This window comes from Pelmatolapia mariae, linkage group LG4, assembly GCF_036321145.2.
Source record: "Pelmatolapia mariae isolate MD_Pm_ZW linkage group LG4, Pm_UMD_F_2, whole genome shotgun sequence".
Classification (NCBI taxonomy): Eukaryota; Metazoa; Chordata; class Actinopteri; order Cichliformes; family Cichlidae; genus Pelmatolapia; species Pelmatolapia mariae.
The window spans coordinates 27,028,113-27,047,862 of record NC_086230.1 but is presented as its reverse complement, the minus strand read 5'-3'; the positions used below and the strand labels follow the sequence as shown (position 1 = coordinate 27,047,862).

At 40.4% G+C, this 19,750-nt stretch overlaps 2 protein-coding genes across 4 annotated transcripts; one reads left to right on the top strand and one right to left on the bottom strand.

Annotated features, from left to right (window-relative positions):
* Nucleotides 1-476: 476 nt before the first annotated feature.
* Nucleotides 477-4,973, bottom strand: ramp2 (receptor (G protein-coupled) activity modifying protein 2). 2 transcript variants are annotated; one of them, XM_063470780.1, is made up of 6 exons: nucleotides 4,806-4,973; nucleotides 4,177-4,239; nucleotides 4,055-4,087; nucleotides 2,229-2,246; nucleotides 1,932-2,061; nucleotides 477-1,843 (listed from the first exon to the last, which is right to left on the bottom strand). In XM_063470780.1, the coding sequence occupies exons 1-6, from the start codon at nucleotides 4,864-4,866 to the stop codon at nucleotides 1,594-1,596; spliced, it is 555 nt and encodes a 184-aa protein (XP_063326850.1). In that variant the 5' UTR covers nucleotides 4,867-4,973; the 3' UTR covers nucleotides 477-1,593. The 2 variants fall into 2 exon arrangements, with proteins under 2 accessions (XP_063326850.1, XP_063326851.1); XM_063470781.1 differs by lacking the exons at nucleotides 4,055-4,087; nucleotides 4,177-4,239; nucleotides 4,806-4,973 and adding an exon at nucleotides 2,478-3,297.
* A 2,637-nt stretch (nucleotides 4,974-7,610) lies between these two features.
* On the top strand, nucleotides 7,611-19,749 carry ezh1 (enhancer of zeste 1 polycomb repressive complex 2 subunit). 2 transcript variants are annotated; one of them, XM_063472230.1, is made up of 20 exons: nucleotides 7,611-7,835; nucleotides 8,988-9,163; nucleotides 9,438-9,563; nucleotides 10,242-10,364; nucleotides 10,702-10,819; nucleotides 11,317-11,547; nucleotides 12,130-12,232; nucleotides 12,527-12,690; nucleotides 12,875-12,966; nucleotides 13,079-13,241; nucleotides 14,245-14,429; nucleotides 15,832-15,923; nucleotides 16,051-16,079; nucleotides 16,184-16,309; nucleotides 17,411-17,589; nucleotides 17,677-17,772; nucleotides 17,867-17,948; nucleotides 18,039-18,119; nucleotides 18,218-18,302; nucleotides 18,390-19,749. In XM_063472230.1, the coding sequence occupies exons 2-20, from the start codon at nucleotides 8,990-8,992 to the stop codon at nucleotides 18,448-18,450; spliced, it is 2,310 nt and encodes a 769-aa protein (XP_063328300.1). In that variant the 5' UTR covers nucleotides 7,611-7,835; nucleotides 8,988-8,989; the 3' UTR covers nucleotides 18,451-19,749. The 2 variants fall into 2 exon arrangements, with proteins under 2 accessions (XP_063328300.1, XP_063328299.1); XM_063472229.1 differs by having other exon boundaries at nucleotides 7,611-8,085.
* The last annotated feature ends 1 nt before the right edge of the window (nucleotide 19,750 follows it).

The window sequence follows — 19,750 nt, the reverse complement described above, 5'->3', positions numbered from 1 at the left end:
ATTTCCTGGCTGTAACTATAAGAAGTAACACAAAGTTGGATGAGATCAGAAGGGGGTGGGGAGGGTGAGAATGACCCGACATCTAGAGAGGAAGAAGGTCACTAAACACATTTTCCCACCCAGTCCTGCCAAACACACACACATAGACACACACACAAATACAGGCCCACCCTGTAGTGTTTTGTGTGCCAGATGAGGGCGTGATACATGACTGTTGTCACTACTTCCTTCACTACCTCAGCACTTGAAGAGCATAGCAACTGCACTGCAATATACTGATCACTACAGAGACAGTTAAACACTGCCTAGAGCAAAAAGCAAGACCATCTGCCCTACACACAAGGGAAAAGGGTGTTTAATCAAATAGCTGCAAAGGTGAAAGGGTAATTTTACAAGAATGGTACTGCAACTCTGTTAATATATCATGAGCTGGACTTAATTCAAGCTTGTTCCATCACAATAATTTACAAGTCATAGTAAGCATACAACTGTAGATTTATTGGTTTAAAATATAAAAAATAAAAATGCATACAGTTCATGGCATGAGAGCAGGCAGGATGTACTTTCACGAAGTCCACGAAGTCCTGACAATAGCAGAAATACATCAGAGTATATAAATACACATTTTTGTACTAAATCTGAAAGCACTTATAGTGGCTTTATTGTCATTCAGGGCAAAAGATAAGATTTTTATCTTTTTGTCATTGTTCAGTGTTTATCACAATTCTGTGCAGGCAACTTAAAATGTCTTTTGTCTGGAGGGAGATACGCTTTTCTTTTAACCAACTTCTCGTCACATGAGTATGACGATTACTTACAGTTAATAAAAACAGACCTCGACTCTTTGAACACTTTGTGTGCTGTGACTTGAATAACTAGATCCATGCATATGGTTAACTTCTTGTTCTCCCTACACATACACACTACAGACTGTTTAGGACCTTTGTCAAAGATCAGATATGAACATCTTTCTCCTTTTCAGAATTAAAAATCATTTAGCTTCTAAATGCTGTCTTCATAAATATATTTTATATTTTTAGGCTCAAAGTTTAAACAGCAAAAAAACTACAAAACATTGCCTATGAATGCAAAAGCAGCTCAGTAATAAACTTTACCTTGTCTTTTATCAGCCCAAGTCTCTTGCATAAAACAGAGTGTCAATACAAATTTTGTTTCTACTTTTACAAGCTCCGGAGCTTTCGTCAGGCTAATCACGAATATTGGGTTCTCCAGTATAAATGAAATATTGTGAGCAAACAAGAGATGACCAATGCTTCAAGCAACGGCCAAATCTAGTGTCAAGTGGTTTAAAACAAAACCTTTTTGTCACAGTAAATGAGATACAGTATAGTACAGAACATAGTTTTTGACAGTGTTTGTCTGCGTTAAGAAGTATGTCACCTAAGAGAAACAGTTGTGATGCCACAGAACATTATCTCTGAGATAGTGCCAACTATGTCTATGTGGCTAATTTAAGTTGTGAAGTGCAAAAGATCTAAAGATTCAGTCTCTGGTGAGATGAAAGTGTATAAGCAGTCTGTAAACAAGGTTAGGGGAGAAGAGAGAACATAGCTGAGCAGAGATTCTAGGTTATCAGGAGTTGCCATCCCCATTTTTGGTCTTAAGTACCACCAGGCTAACCATGACAGGGATCAGGCAGATGGGCGTGATGACCAAAGCAAACATGATGGCAGGTGGTGGGTCACTTAGCTCATCTGTGGGACAATCCTTGAAAAAACTGGAATGAATGTCCAAAAAGGTCTGTTCCACCACACGGTTGGGCCACGGGATGAGGTATAAGTCACATATTTGTTCTGTACACATGCTTAGGTTGCTGTACCAACTGAATAGAAGGAGAACATGAAAAGTAAATTAGAAATTGTCATTTAAACAAAAAACATTCATTTTAAATATAAATGCACCCTACTTACCTGTTTACCTTACTCCAAACGCACCAGTCAGTTCTGTTCAGTGATGCCATTGCAAGCTTAAAACTTTGCACACAGTAAACAGCAAACATGTCGGAGAGGCAGCCCATTCCGTCTGACTCAACTTCACAAACTACAGAGCAGAAGACAAGAATCAACAACAACAAAAAAGGGAAAAAAGGGAAAAAGAAAGTGGCTTTAAAAATGAGTTGTACATAAAACAACTTCTGCAAGACTCCCATTATCAAATTATATATGAAGATATACGATTATGTATGTTTATAAGGTTATGCCACCTACCAAACTGTCCAGTGGCATCTGAAAAAGAAGAAAAAACACTTTTTAGCTTAAAAACATGTACATGAAGCAGTAAGTCTCTCCAAATCTGCCATGCAAGCCCTTCCTAATTCAGTTCATTAAAAAACGCATCTGTCCAAGCAAATCGGAGTACCATGGGAATTTTTAGTCTACTTTAGATAATGAATTCTTTCCACATCTCTAGCACAGAGGCAGGCACTTTCATATATAAAAGGGAGACCACACACTCACCGGAGAGAAAGGAGAGGAATAACCCTATGAAACCAAGTGCTCCCTTCATGTCAGAAAAAATGAATAAAGGTGTGTTTTCCCCAGCGTATAACCATGTATAAAAAACCAAAACTTCTTAGACTTCGTACAGCGAGGCATAACAGGAAACACGACAGGATGGAAGAGAAGCAGTGCAATCTTCGGTTACCAGATGTCCAAACAATGTTACCCGCGGTTACCAGATGTTCTTCGAAGATCTGTCTGATGGCCCTGCGCCTTGGCAGCGGCTCTCCCCCTCTCTAACACACATTTCTTTAAAATTTTCTTCCGCTTTTAAAGGGGTGGAGGCAACAAAGATTGTCCTCTCCATTCTCCCAAATAAAAGGGAGCACACCCAAGCTGGGGCTGGACTCACATCTGAAAACCCTTTACTCTTTAACTCTTGTTCTGCTTTTTAGTCTCAGTTTCTCACAGTCGAAGGCCTGGCCAGCTCACAGCATGTGATTTATTTGCCTTTTGGGCTGCCTCTGCCAAATAGGAAACATAAGTAAACATTTAGGACTTAGCGTTTCGGGGTGGATGTAATCATGACTCTGCAGGGTGTGCTCTGCAGACAGCCATGATTTCATATTTAGGTTAATTTGACCAAACCTGGAAAGAGTTGTTTGTCAGAGTTGACCAGCTGTTTAAAGGGCCAACTATCGTTACGCATGCATGCTAGTAGGAAAACATTCTGTAATTAATGCTACAAGTACGGGAAATCTTGCTCGTGTGTGTGATACATCTGGAAGATAGTTTCTCATTGTCCCTACTCACCACTTTAAAAAAAAATTGTGTGCAAGAGAGGTGCTTTCACTGATTGAATTAAAAATGAAATCTATGGTTTAGGGTTTCTCACAACCAGCTTGTTAATTTATGACACTAAATCCATATGTTCAGCCTCTCACAACATCTGTTTGCCAAGCAACCTTTTGATTTAGTAGTGACATCAGGAAATGTGTTCTTTTTTTTTCTTTTTTTTCCAGCGGGTGGGGGGCTCAGAGTTGAGAGCGCTGGCAGGGGGAGGAGGGGGACAGTCGGGGGATGGAGGAAAAAAGGAAAAAAAAGGAAGGCACAGGATGAGGAACAGTGAAAGGGGCGCTGCTCCAATGTTCTAGTTGTTTCACAACTCAGAGTTCATGCGTTGATCACAGACGTTGCGTGGGGTGAATGACGAACAAATTTAGGAAGTCGAGCCAGGTGGGGGCTCGTGGTGAGGTTTCAGTTAACCTCCAACCCCAAACCATTACGGGCCTCATGTCCACTGACGTTGACCCCTCACTGGTAGAGACCTCCCCAGGAGTTTGTCTTGGATTCTCATGGTAATACACACAAGGACAAATCTTGGCAGAAAAAAGGATCCCTGAGTTCTGCTTTTCTGGTTTGTCAGTTCCAGACCAGGCAAATAAGTTTAGAAATGTAATCCAAAGCAATTCCTCAGTGGACACAATTACATAAACCCTATTTGGAACTGTAAAACTACAAAATCTAGGACATATAGACATAGTTGTATAGCCGTCAGTCTATAATAAAGTGATAGAGAAAATGTATGCACTTACTAAGAGTCATCATCCTGTCTGTTGAGTTAAACTCTGCAAAGAAGGGGTATCAGTTAGTCAGCGGTCATGCATGAATTTTGTTTCTTCCTTGGTTTGTTGCTTATTTCTGTAAATGTACTTACCTACTGTTACTGTCGGATGCACAGTCACCTTTTCTTCACTTTGACCTACCACTGCTGTGCTTGCTGTAATAAGAGGAATAAAATAAAGACCTGAACATTGGAATAAAACTGTCGATTTAAAACACCACAATATTTTATACATGTAAATAATCTTCTACATGTAGTTTGCAGACCTGTGTGGGGCAGTAAAGGAAATAACATGCCCTGGTGAATGAACAAATGAGTGCATCCTCCCTTTGTCTAGCACTTTTCTAAGGAAATCTTAACTCAAAAGCTCATCCCATGTGATCACGGTCCTATTGTGTGAAATAAATAAGTAATTGACTGAAATATTTTATTTATTAAAGACTCATGACAACTGCATTTTTTTTAAAAATGCAACGAGAAAAACGAAAAAAAACCTGATCTAAGAAAAATCAGTTGTCTCAGGCTGATCACAATTACTCTATGACCCTTAATCCAAACTGTTTCAGTGTAAAACTCAGTCATGGGATTAACTAAACTCCTTACTAAAATCTACTAATTACTAAAGGTTTTCTTTGAATTCTTATTGAGAGGTGAGTTCATGGAAAAGTTAAAAGATTAAGTCAGAATAATAAAAATTAGGATAGAATAAAGCCTTTACTTACCCCAGATGAAAAAAGGCATAAAAACTCTGAAATACATAACTAAGAATCTGGTGAGTGTCATTTTGCCTAATGTTCTTCTCCTCTTCCCTGATGGGTAAGAATTACATATCTCAACCTTTTGCAGGAAGGCTGTGTAAAGCAACAGGAAGCCCTCATTTCCTAGTAGGGGCGGACTCACCAAATGGGGCAAAGAGCCTCTGATAAAGTTAGGACTATTGCGGCCCATTGGTGCAGCACTATCAATCTCTCTCTCTTCATCTATTTCCTTAGTTTGTCCCACCCTCTGTTTTCAGGGGCCACACTTTGTCCTGTTTTTCTCTTCCCCACTTTCTGCCTCTTTATTTATCATTGCAAGCAGAATTTTATTGCAAACATGGTTTCTAGCTGCAGCAGTTTCTGATCAAATGCAAGCTATGTTAGACTGACAGGATACATGCTGCTGACAAGTTGCTTTTCATGTTTTGCATAAATAAAGATTTAGAGAAGTAAACGTTTTAAGTAAAGTATTTTTAGGAGAAACACACAGGGTTGCAAATCACAAAGAAGAGATACTTTTTTAGCTTATTGTTCAGAAATATCAGACAAAGTTTTAATGAATCTACAGTTAATCTACATTTTTTAGGTTATGGATTCATATTTCATTGCTGTGGAGCAACTGACTAACCGTGGGTAAAGAATATCTATCTATCTATCTCAATAAACCTCTGTGGTAAAGAGAGGTGGCTGGAATATCCAGTATGAAACTGATGCGCGTCACTGAGGGATGAGTACTCTTTTTCAGCTGCTAGGCTTGGAAGAAATCCAAGTAGCTCAGGCCAAAATTGCTTCCACATTTCATTTCAGTTAAAAGAGGCCACTGTTTTACATGTAATGGGCTGAACTTTAAAAATCCAGCATATAGAAGCTTAAATATTGAACTTGGAGTGTGAGTGAAGTGGAGCATGAAGCATATTTGAAATGTAAGTAAACATTTACTTTGACACGTGTTTTACGAAAATGAATGCTTCTACAGTCACTCACTATTTCAAATGGCTTTCGAAGTCTCTGTTTTATTAGCTACTTTGTAAATCTTTTCATCTTCAAGGCTTTGTCACAGATCATAAAGCCTGCAGCATATCTGAAGAAACGTATCCCAAATAGAGATGCCAAGATCAACACGCGCAGTTTACATGATACAGAATTAAAAACTTCCTGCTGATAACAGTGTCCTAGGCTCATCTTCCTCTGTGTGTTTGCTTTTGTTTGACAGTTTAGTATCAACATGGCAGTGGCTACTTCAAATATCACTGTGGATATGGCAAACAAACTGTACTATCTGAGATACTTTTTGCTCACTGAATACATAAATCATAAGCAGGCATGCGTGCCACAAACAGCACAGCCAGGGAACAGAGGGGATCAACAACAACAGCAATCAGAGAGAAACACAACGGGTCTGTTAAGGCGATATAAAGTTTCATTTCTCTTAATCCTACTTTGATGTGTACATATGAGTTCATGTGGCGTCCTTCCATTAAAAAAACAGCTTAACAGCACCATCTTGTGTCTTGCAGATGAATAATTACTGCGTCTGCTTTTGGGGATTTTTTTTGTAATATCTTACAAATAATAAACTATAAAATGAAATAAATGGGAGCTATAAATAAAATACCCTGAGAGTAAATATTTTTAAATACATCCTTTGTATTTTACTTTTTTCTTTGTATTATATCCTGAGGGGATATGTTAAAATTCCTCCCGTGGAGAGCACACACAACATCGAACATATTTATCAAAGCAGTACTTTCAAGGACTTTTATTTATAGCAAACCATACTGCCTGCACTTTCAGCTTCTTATTTGGCATTAAGTACACACACTATTTATCCACACCACGTTTTATATTTGATTGAACGTAAATATTTGGATCTATTTAAAGTGACTGTAGCAGATTAACTGATTATCTCTTATTTTAAATTCATACACAAGTCAGAATCACTGCCTCCATAGTAATGTGACTATCGGTAATTTATCGTAATTACTTATAGTGTTAGGTGTTAGCAGTTAGCTTGTGTACATTAAATCAAACCAAGCCAGAAAATCGCATGAGATTAGCTATTACCACGTGAACCCTACGTCCGGTTTATGTGTGATGTGTTAAATTAAACATTTCCCTTCGAAAGGGGTGTGACGTTTGGCTACTTACAATTACATATGCAAAGATTTAAACCAATCTGCGTCATACAGAGTTTAATATATTTCTCTGTAAATTCAAGTCATTATGCTTTCTCATATCGCTGCTCGTCAAATCAAAGTCCATCGAAAACATCATTCGATTGTGTTTTCAGCTTGCTTGAGCTCTGTATAGTGGGTTTTACGTGGGTTAAGTGACAGCATCAGTGGCGTGAATACCTTCATCCAACCCTCTATCTTTGCGTGTCGGGCTCTCCCTGGAGGAGAAGAGCTGAACAGCAGCTGAATTGTTTTCCATTTGACCCCAGTACATTGGAATGTCCGGAAACTGTATTCCAGTGTCCAAGTATTTATTATTTTTAATTCGTAGGCTAGACAGTTACTTCAGCTCTGTGGGCAGACTGAATTAATGCATCCATTTTCAGGTTCTGTGAGAAGTTTATTTTGCGTTGATTTTTTTTTTGTGTATATATATATATATATATATATATAATTAAATACCCGATACTCCTATAAAATTACGTGTATTCATAATGTGTATTTAGGCCATTTTATTCTTTTGCTCCTATAGAGTACAGCTGTATTTAAGATTATGTGATTGCACTTGCTCTACTATCAAAGCCCACAGAGTGATCTGCCTTCACGCATTTAGATGGCGATCTAGCACTCCGGACAGTTGCATCAGTTCCTGTGTATGCGTGTAAATGGCTGTGCTGCGGCTGCTGCACGCTACTTTTTATTCCCAGGACGCAGAATAGTAATAAATCCTCCTCTGCTTGGAAAGGCTGTGATCATAATATAGACGTCACCCTCCTGCTCGAGTTGGATCAACCAAGCCAAGTGCGCAGTTATTTGTAAGGTACAACAACAACAACCTCCAGCACCATGCCCATGGATAGAGATTTCTCAGAGATCCCCTCGCTGCGCGGAGATGATAACTGCGTCAGAGCCATAGCAAACACAGCCTTGAATTGCTCCGGATCTCTCTACTAAAAAAAAAAAAAAGCTAAAAAAAAACGAGAGAGAGAGAGAGAGAGAAAACAGAAAGGGACTTGGTCGCGTTGCGGGCTGTTGTCGCAACAAATAGGACACGAGACGTGGATTTAAAGGTATTTAATAACTGCGACACTGGATGTAGAGATCTTGACGTGCACACCCGAGCGCTAGTGTAACGTGCCGTCATTGTGCTGTTCGGTCGCACGTCTTTAGAGTGTTCTACATTTAAATGGGTACTGTGTAGCTCTCTTGGCACGGGGCTGCACTTACAGGACGTCGCGGACTTCATAGCTTCATGTGTCTGAAACGTGTGCACGTCTCGTAGCCCCCAAAAATCAAGTGCAGCAGTTTCCCCGAGCTCAGTTTTACCTTTGTATTTATTTTTAATTCCGTTTGAGTTCAGACGGGGAAGTTGATGTTCAGCGTGGCGATTATGAAACACAGAAAAACTGTACTACGCACTTTTCTATTCTGCTTTTCTGAAGTGGCACGCCCACTCCTGTGCAATGTGGATGCCCCGTGCTATTAAATTCATGTGCTGTATTCATAGATGCGCACACTGTCGCGCTGTATGCGCATAATTCAGTCAATTTCCCCCAAGATTTTTAAATAGAGCAGAAGCAGTCTACCAGAAAAAGCCCCGTAAAGCACTCGAGGAGGCTTTTTTTTTTTTTTTTTTTTGCATTAGACGTCGGTTTTGTTTTGCTAACAGATGGGGGCACTCTTTCAGAGAGACCATCGGCGAGGGTGAATGGGGAAATGTAACGGGGTTGTGAGAAACAGAGGGCGATAGTAAGCCCATTAGTACTATAATAAGGTAACTGAAATGGACTGCAGGCATATTACATCAAAACTACTGCCTATAATACATTTAATGTAATTAGTGAAAGTAGTTACTGTGGCAGAAAACATGAAAACAAGCCTAAGTTTACAAAAGTAACTTGTCTGAATATGAAAGTGGAATGTTTTGAAGTTTGGCCTGTTTGTCATATGCTTTCCTTTTATTTTTAAACAGTCATGGAGGAAAGTGCCGCAGCAGCCCCTGGCACTGGTGTTGCCCCATCACTTCCAAGACCTCAGTCTTCCTCCTTTATCCCTTCTCGCAGCATGCTGGAGTGGAGACGGAGGGTCAAGTCTGAGTATATGCGCCTTCGCCAGGTCAAACGCCTTAAAAAAGCAGAAGAGGTCAAAGTGAGTCACATTGACGTCACACAAGTTAAATTCAGATGTTCAGTTTTGTTTTTTTTTCAGGGTCTGTGAATGAAGATAAGGTTGTAGCTAAATTTGGCACAAGACATCTTTTCTCTTGTGCAATCAGGGTTTTGTGCAATGGTCTCTACCAAATAAAGAGCAAAGCTTAATTTGCACGTGTGACACTGGTGTGTCTTTTGTATGCAGTTCTCAATGCGTATGTTATATTAATAGTGTGTATGTCTTGGTCCTTTTTTCTCTTTTTTTTTTCTAGACCCTTTTCATGTCTAACAGGCAAAAGATTGAGCAACAGACAAATATCCTAAACACAGAATGGTCCAAGCTCCGGATTCAGTCCATCCCTCTGTCAACCTCTAATGGGGGTCTGGCCACAAAAAAGGTGGGTGGGTGGTCTGTCAGAGAGAGATGGAGAAATTATGGGGCGCTGATCTAGCTTTAGTTGAGCAGGCAACCCTTATGCTGTAATGCAGTGTCCAGGGTTTGAAACCGCTCATTCCCTTCTGTCAGCTTTCTTGTCTTCTCTCCACTGTCCTATCAAAATAAAGGCTAAAAGCCCCCCAAAATATACAAAAAAGAGAGCGATGGAGACTGTTAAGACAATGGCAGGACACATGATTTGCACTATTATCTGAACCTTGCGGTACGTCTTCTTATTCCTGTCCAAGATGCTCTGGCTAAGCTAGAAGTTCAATATATTTTTATAATGTGAATGTGTTGTGAGGAAATCCCTTCTTGAACATCATGTTGAGATCTCCTCACCCCTCCCAATCTTCTATACTGATTCCCAACTGGATGGGAAAGAGAAGTGTGGTAGAAGTGGATCGCATGACAGTCTAACAGTCTGCGGCCCTGTGGGAGCTTATAATACATACAGCCTGATGGTATAACCACATCTTTCTCCTCCCGCATGCTGTCATGGTCGGCTGTATTGTGTTAACTGGTTTTATTCCCCCTGCTCAGAGTTAAGCAGCAAGTGTGTAGTTATAAAACGGCCAAGTGCTGCAGCATATTGTTCTAGGATCTGGTGATTCTTAGGCCACCTCTGGTTATCTTACAGGTGTGTACAGTGGAGTTTGGCTTCCCAGGATTCAAAGCTCAAGCCATTGCCATGAGGCCACTGTCAACAGTAGCTGGAATCCCCTTTATGTACTCCTGGTCCCCTCTGCAGCACAACTTTATGGTATAAATAAAACACAATTGTCATTGATACAGTTACAGTGTCATATCACCCTTAGAGCACGCTGAATATAATGTGTTACTAATTCATCTGATTCTAGTTATGAGTTAAATGGAAACTGATAATGTTCTGCTATTTTCTTATTAAATTCTCTTTTCATGGAACCTTTAGGGCAGCTGAATAAACTCAGGAACATATGTTATCGAGCTATAACATAAATAAATAAATTTAAGAATAAATTTCTGCTAACAAGTGTAATTGTATATTGCTTTTACAGTTTTGGTCCCTCTGAAGCATCTGCAGTTAGAGACTTGTTTTAACCAAAGTTTGTATGTTCTAGGTGGAGGATGAAACGTTCCTCCACAACATCCCTTACATGGGCGATGAAGTGCTGGAGCAAGACGAGGCTTTCCTGGAAGAACTCATTGACAACTATGACGGTGTTCATGGTGACAGAGGTTCGTGTTGAATATTATATGTCCCTGCAAACAAGAGACAAATTAAAGGAAATGCAGCATCAAGTGTCTTAGTAAGGTAATGGGTCACCTCGTACCAACAGAACAGCTTCAGTGCATATTGTCAGTGATTTTCTTTGAAAATCTTTGAAACTCTGCTGGTGGAATTGGATGTAATTCTTCAAATTCTTCAATTCTTTCCTCTGATTGTTTTTGATGATTGGGGTGGGGAGTACTGTCTAATATGTTGGTCCAAAAATCTCCAGTAGGTGTTAAGTTGAAATTTGGCGATTTTAAGATTTGCATCCTTTTCGTACTTCACTAATCAAACAATTCAGTGGATAGGATAAAAGGGATAGCATAGAACAACTGAATTTTGATTTTCAATGATCCTGCTCTTTTTAAAACCAAATAGACTTTTTGCCGTCTTAATAAAAAAGTCAAGAATCACACATTTAATTGGTGATAACTGTCGGTATGACATCTCGATTGTGTTCCAGAGGGAGGGTTCATCAGTGATGAGATATTTAAAGAGTTAGTGGATGCCCTGAGCCAGTATTCTGACCACGAGGAGGACGAAGAAGAGGAGGCCTCAGCAGGAACTGTTGGGGACATGACAGGGAAGAAGGAAGAAGAGAGGGTGATGAGGAGGAGCTCAGTGGAGGGCTCAGAAGAGAATAAAGCTGGATCTGTAGCGTTTGTCAGGAGGAAGAGGAGAAGCACTACTGAGGGTGAGTCTTCAGCTTGGCGCATTTGTGTTTTCAGATGATGAGAACAAGAAAAGTACAGGCTCATGCTGTTCATGTCATTGCACTGTACACCTGCCACAAGGTCGCCCTGCCACAGCAGCTCTTGAGCTGACATTGTTTGCTTTAAAGCTGCCTCTGTGTCCCTACTGTGTGTGAGTGAACCCATTTGTCCATGACACTGATATGGCCCAGCTCTAATTACAGAACTGAATGACCTCGTGCACTGAGCTTTATGGAAAACTAGGCTATATACACACTGCCAACACTTAGTGACAGTTCACTTGAAGCACACCTGGGCACACTGTCATTTAGAGACTGATTCACAAATACATGTGTAGAAGATGGGAACGTGAGTCAAAGATAATGGTAAAAGAGATGTACAGTGTTCTTATTACATCATTTTTTCTCTTTTTTCATGTTTTTTTTTTTTTACCAAGTGACCTTGAGAATGGAAAGAACTTTACCATTGCAACAGAACATATTGCATAACCTTTGTTTGTGAGTTTGTATCAAAACCTGATGTCTGGACAAACCTGGGTGATTCACATCACATGTCTCCCACAGTGAAGGACATGTCCAGCAGCAAGAAGATCCCCAATGATAAGATATTTACAGCGATCGCCTCAATGTTCCCCTACAAAGGCACCACAGAGGAGCTGAAGGAAAAGTAAGAAAAGTGTAGTCTATCCGGGGATCTGTACGCACAATGCCGGGCAGTCTGTTGCTTAGTGTTCACCATGGAGACGAAAGCTGTCAGGGAGGAAAGTAATAATAGTCGCTCCCTGTCAGGCTCTCCGACTCAAAGGGGTAGTTACATCAGCATCTGAAAGAGCTGTGCTCAGGAAAAAAAAAAAATCTTCATCTTTGTCCGGCACTGTTTCACCAAGTTAAATGAGCGTATCAATAGTGTGGCACAAAAAAGTGACATATCCCGCTGAAACTTTTCATATGTCCTCCACAGGTACAAGGACCTCTTGGAGCCGCCAAGTCCAGTGAAGCTACCCCCTCTCTGCACCCCAAACCTAGACGGACCTTTTGCAAAGTCTGTGCAGAGAGAGCAGTCGTTACACTCCTTCCACACACTCTTCTGCAGACGCTGCTTCAAATACGACTGTTTCCTCCACCGTAATAGCTTCTTATATATTCTTTCAAAGTTTGAAATGTATATATTAAGATTATAGTATTCCTTCTGAGTTTTGAGGGTAATATATTTATTATTTGTGAGTCTTTTGTTTTTTCCATGAAGCTGCTACTAATAACCACATAATGAAAAATGGGGGTCAAAACATTTTTCTTTCTGTTGATGAAGCTTTTCATGCTACACCCAATGTTTACAAGAGGAAGAATAAGGAGATCCGCATGGAGACTGAACCATGTGGTGTAGACTGCTTTCTGTTACAGGTATGCCCACAGTTGTTTAACTGATGCATTCATGCATTCTCTACACATTAGAACTCCCTATGTTTTCCTCCTGATCATATTTTAAATGTTCTACGTCTTTTCTCTTGTGAAGAAAGGGGCTAAAGAGTTTGTGGATCAGAATATGTTACGGTCACAGAAGTCTCGGAGGCGACGGAGGCAGCCCCGTCCCACCAGTTCCAGCTGTCCTGGACCATCTGGCTCTGCTGAAGAACCCAAGGAGGGTGACAGTGACCATGAAACCACCTCCTCCTCAGGTGGGGCACTTTCTCAAAATGTCACTTACTCTTGAATGAATGAATGAATTTAAAAAAAAAACAGTTCATGTGTTCTTCTTTCTGGTAGCAAAAGGCTTTCTTCATTATGAGTTCATGCAGTATAGATAGTGTATATATTTTAATTGGTTTCTGAGATCCACCCCCCAGAAGGCTGTCCACCCTGACTAACCCTCTTAAGGAAAATGAAATTTGGCTAGAGATGACAGCTTTCAAGCCACATCCTCTCTCCTTTCCTCCCCTCTTCAATCTCCTCATAGTATCAGCTCTTTCTTGCCAAGAAAAATAAACTAGCCATTAGTTTTGCATGCTTCAGCCTCAACATAAACACATTGTTCCCTCTCCACCTCACTACTTTTACTGCACTATATTCTTTCACATTTCTACTGATTTCTTCATGCAGAGAGCAAGAGGAAGGAAATAAGCGCACACACCCCTGGCTGTTTTTCTTTCTCTTATTCACTCTCAGGTTGTTGCTGATTTCTATCAGTTCCTTACCAGAAGCCTGTGTTAGTTTTGGAAACTCCTGGTACTCAGCCAGTGACTCAGCAGAGTCTCCCACATGTGTTGGGATAATGTGGAAAAAGCAGATTGTTGAGCAGATTAATAAAGACACTCAGCGCCGGAGCATGTGGCCACAGTAATGCTCCATGCAGTCTGTTGCCTGGCAACATGCGCTGTCTTGAATTGTGGATGCACGAGCATCATTGTTGGATATCCAAAACCCCAATCAAAACTCACAGTCCCCTTTGTGTCCATTTATATACAAAGACGGCTTCTAGAAACAGCAGCTTTTATGTTTGTGCAAGGTTAGAGCACCTTTTATTGCATGATTGCGGATAAAAGCTGTCACAAACTTTGCCAAGACCAAGTAATTTAAAAAGTGCTTGCTTGTTCAGATACGTGTTGAGTTAAAAAAAAATGTGACAAAATGCTTTCCAGCTAAATCCCCAAAATATGTTTGTGTGTCTGTGTATAAAAAAAGAGGGGAATTCACGGTGCCAGACTCCCACCAAGCTGCGTCCAGGAGATGATGACGGGGAGCAGCAGGCGTGCTGTGTCGTCCAGTGGAGTGGAGCAGAGGAGTCGCTTTTCAGGGTGCTACACGGCACATACTTCAACAACTTCTGCTCTATTGCTCGCCTCATCGGTACAAAGAACTGCAAGGAGGTAAAACATACAGGCACATGACAGTTCTCTAGTTTCAGAATGATTCTGTGTTCACTTGTTTTGGTTTGAAAGTTGGTGTTAAAACTACTAAATATTAGTCACCGCTAATAATTGCACTTTATTTCAGCTTTATCCTCATTCTGTGTCTAGATAGGATAGCTACATTAACCACAGTGTAATTAGATTTCAAACTATGTAGTTGAGAGTTTATAACATGTTTTGCCTGTAGCAGCAAATGTAGCCTGGAGACATGAAGCCTCAAGCAGAAGTGAGGAGCAGTGCACAGAGATTTCTTGCTAACTCTATGCCTTTGATTTCCTTTTCAAACTTGTCTTTAGAGCAGCTTGACTCAACTGACATCATTTTATACATTTTGCACAGCCCCATCATAAATCACAAATAGCTTTGTTAAACAGTTTCAGTCATATGAACCAATACACCAGTAAACATACATTAAAATGTAGCTTGCTTTATAATGACAGTACAGATGCTTTCATAAGAAAATGCAAGGAAGTAAAACAGTTCTTAACCTCTTTGTAGACTACAAAACAAAAAAGAAAAAGAGAATCTCAGTTGTGCCTCAGTTGTGCCTGATTACCTCTCACATCTGTTGTTTACTAACTATACTAACTATGAAATGTGTTTTTTGTAGTCTATGAACTCAACTAAAACTCTCTAAAACTGATTCATAGTTGTTTTGAAATAAAGTACAAACCATACTTGCGCTGCTGATTTCTGTTGCGTCAGTCCAAGTATAATAACGTGCATCCGGTGCTTGTGGTTTTATGGTGTGGATAATTGGACTGACTACAGAGAGAATTGCATATGGCACCATAAAGAGGAATGCCAACCAGATGTGACGTCTCTAATTTTCCCTTATGACGCAGTTGTTCAGACATTCCCAGCTTCCCTTGGGCTGTGCATGAGAGTGCTCTGTTGGAAACATTTTGCTACTTTAAAAAATTAGATTTCAAAAGTTGTTATACTTGTGCATTTATTTAAAAAGCGTCACCCTTGATATCCAACCCTTGTATCCCCTCTTGTTCCATGGCCAAACAAGTCTGTATTGGGCTGTCATGGCCCTGCTAATTTTCTGACTGCCCCACCCACCCACAGCTTCTCTGGGGGGAAATGCTGAAACCAGCTGCATTATGTATGTGTACATCCCAGGAAAGAGGCCAAAACTGGGTTTTAGCAGCCAGAAGTGGTTGAGCATGTTTTCACACAGATGCATGTGAATGTCTGGTCTCTGCAGTCGAGTTTTATATAAGCAGCTTGTTTTGAAACTTGGGTGCCTTCGTTACTTTGCACAAAAATAATTGCAGAATGTCTTCATATTTGTTTGCTTGCACGCTGAACTTGCAAGATGATATGTCGTCCACGTCATTGTCATTTCCCAAAGGTCTATGAGTTTGCAGTGAAAGAGGTTCTGATCCATCGTGTTCCTTTGGAAGATGGAGGCATCTCCCCTCAAAAGAAGAAAAGGAAGCATAGGCAAGAACTCAACTGTTATTATATTTTCTCTGACTTATTGTTTCATCTTCCGGAATAGGTGTGAAAGAAATTTGAGCTTTTAGCAAAGAGGAATAAAGCTCTCTAATGTATTTAATGGATATTACAGGTTGTGGGCAAAGATTCAGCTTAAGAAAGGTATGTGTAACTAAAAAAAGACATGGTTTTTACTTCATTAAGCCTTCTGACATACAACACAGCTTACTGTTCCAGTCTGAGGGCTTTGTCCTCTGTTGTTCCAGATAACTCATCCAATCAGGTGTACAACTATCAGCCATGTGACCACCCCGACCACCCATGTGACAGCTCCTGCCCATGTGTAATGACCCAAAATTTTTGTGAGAAGTTCTGCCAATGTGAGCATGAGTGTAAGTGTTAACTTTTTTATTCATTTCATCACAATTTGTGGCTTAATTCTACCAAAAACACAATAGCCTGCTTGACCATGCGATGCGCAAAGAAGATTGTTTGTTATAATCACATTTTCCACTGAGAAGCCGTTTGCCAGGCCACAATAGAACAGGGCAGCAGAATGTAAAACGATTCTGCAGTAGTCTGGCAGCGGTCAGAGGAGAAATTGTCCTCTGGCAGGGATAGGTGGGTGTCTGCTTCACAGAGAGCTGCATTCACAATGAGCTATTTGCTGCAGCAGCAATGCCCCAGAACTGTGTTTTCTTAAATGGCCACATGGTGGAGAAATGCTTTTTCTGTATGATGCCCTCTGGAGAGTTGATAATAAAGAGAGAGGATAAGATTAAGCAAACATTTTTTTCTGTGGTCTCGGAAGAGGAGTTTTTTCTGCTTGATTTGTTCATCTGTGCTGGTTTAGTCACCTTTTCTCCTCCCATCTCCTGATTACCTCGCCTTTTCCCGTAGCAGCAAAGAGCTGGGGCCAAACAGGAAGCAGGCCCTAGTTCCACATGTGCGTGCTCTAAAAACTTGGAGTGAAATCAAAGGGATGTGACAGGCTCTGTGCTTGATATATAACATAGTCTCCTGCGTCAGTATGAGTCAAATAGCTCGAGCTAAACGGCGCTTGATGATACAGAGGTATAAAATCCACTCGTGGTGGGAATGGGAAGTGATAGGCTGCCTTGAGCAGCCTTAGTATGGACAGTTTTTTTCCAAGCATAGGCTATTGGAAAGACATTTCCGTTATTCTTGCTTGAGCCTTCCATTCATCTGCCCTGAGGGTGTTATGTTACACGCCTCAAAATTGTATTTCAGCATGTCTGCCAGCAGAGGTCTCTGATTGATGAACCTCTCAGCATTACTCAACCTCTGAGCTCCTCTTCTGTAACTGTATTTCGAAATTCAGTTTTTTGTTTTTTGTTGTGGTTTTTTTAATCATAATGATATTTCTTCACATAATGTATTATATTTCTGGATTGCTGCTAACTTTATTTTTCTTTATGAAACATGTCAGCAATTCCCCTTTCAAAGCAGCTCTGTGTCTAAATGTTTTCTAGGCCAAAACCGCTTCCCAGGCTGCAGGTGTAAGACTCAGTGCAACACTAAACAATGTCCCTGCTACCTGGCTGTAAGAGAATGTGACCCAGATCTTTGCATGACATGCGGTGCCGCAGACCACTGGGACAGTAAAGTAGTCTCCTGCAAGAACTGTAGCATCCAGAGAGGCCTGAAAAAGGTACACTGGAAGATGTGGCTGTTTAAAAATTTTAAAGAGTGAAATTTAGTGGTATTAAATAACTCAAATATCATATGGTGTTTTTAGCACCTGCTTTTGGCTCCCTCTGATGTTGCTGGGTGGGGCACGTTCATCAAAGAGCCTGTTCAGAAGAATGAATTCATCTCTGAATACTGCGGAGAGGCAAGTCTGTGCAGTTTAGTCGATTTTATTTTCAAATACATCATTCATGCTGCGTGCTTACAGTGTTATTTTTCCTATATGTGTGCATAAGCAGCTGATCTCTCAGGATGAAGCAGACCGACGTGGAAGGATTTACGACAAATACATGTCTAGCTTCCTTTTCAACTTGAACAATGGCACGTATTCCCCACAACGTAAAATTATAAGCCAGGCGTACCACTGCAGTGTATTAAAAAACCCATAACATACTCGGTTTCTCTTTTTAGACTTTGTTGTGGATGCCACACGAAAGGGGAACAAAATCCGCTTTGCAAATCATTCAGTTAATCCCAACTGCTATGCTAAAGGTCAGTAAAGGGGGGGTGGGGTCACTTTGCTTTACTATATGAATTCAGCAGCTTTATAAGAGTTATGTTGTCTGATGTTATATTCCCTGCCCTTGCAGTGGTGATGGTAAATGGAGACCACCGTATTGGAATATTTGCCAAACGAGCTATCCTTCAAGGAGAGGAGCTCTTCTTTGATTACAGGTAGAGTTGAAGGCCCCTTTGTAATCTCCAGCTTCAAGAGATAATGTATACAAACTCACGCTCTTCATACTGTGTTTCCTCACACAGATACAGCCAAGCCGATGCCCTCAAATATGTGGGAATAGAGAGGGAGGTAGACTTGTCTTAGCTTCATCGGCTGCCTACCTTCAGAACTGGTCCTTAACTCCTCAGCCACCTACTAATGCTTCTTTCCCCGTCTGCAGCATCACATTTAGCTGACAAATTTCTATCAGCAGTCACCGTCTCTGCCCTCTCTGCTGCACTTCCAAAAATAGAAAGCCCCTCCCTGCTGTTTGCAGGTGCTCATGCACCACAAACACTGTACCACCTCCTTCAGTGACAGCCATTAGCTCTCCTCCTCATCTGCTCAGACCCATCCGCCTACCTGTAAAACTGTATCAACCAAGCTTAAACTATTTAAAGTGGAAATACTATTAATCCCTATCACTTACTGTACCGAGAGCATCTCACATTTTTTATTCCATCTCGTCAAAGCAAACAAAGCCGAAATAACCCATAGCAAAGTGTGTAACTCTCAGCAGTTTTGTTACTGTACTTATTGACTGGCTTTTCTTTGAGAATTCAGTATGTAATGCAATTTTTTACAGTGTATGTAATGATGGTAAATGAAATGCATGTGACAAACCATCCATTAAACATGTTAGATGCAACATTAGCTTTGGACAGATACTGTTGTTCACGTGCAGTCATGCAGTATTGTAGTATGAGGTTAAGCTGTCGCTGTTTTACAGAGAAACTTGATCAGGTTGCGCAACTCAATGCGCTCCCCTGTGAATTTTCTCTGCAGCTAGCAACGTCATCCATCTTTATGGTAAAATAAGTTATTGTGCATTTATATCACTGTTCTGCAAAAATAGGCAACCAGACGAGAAACCGACTGACTGAATGTAACCTGTAGATGATGGTGAAGAGATCTCATTCCGCTTTTCATTTTAAACATTATCCTATTATTGGTACTCAGACTGGCATGCATATGTCAAGCATTTATCTTTGTGTTTACATCAGCCCGATACTCTCGCATTTTGCCAGGAAAGTAAGTCACAGAGTAGATGTTTCCTTTGCAAATTAAATAAGTGCCAAATGATTCCAGGAAGAAAAGTGCTGAAACAACATGGCTGTGTTGCGTAACAAAGCTGTGTTAAAGGTAACCTTTAGAAGTTTATGACCATGGAAAAAGCAAATTTGTTAGTGTTTGACCAAATACTAAGGCCCCCCACATGTGAATGTAAATTATCCTTTTTCATTTGTTTTTCTTTATTTTTTTATGTCCACACTTGCTGTTTGGTCTGTTCTTCATTTATAAAACATTAAAAGCCCACTTTGAAATGAGATCTTTCTCAATAGAGATGAACAAAATGGAGTTTAATGCTGTGTACAGTGTATGCCTATAAAAATAAAAGTTTAAC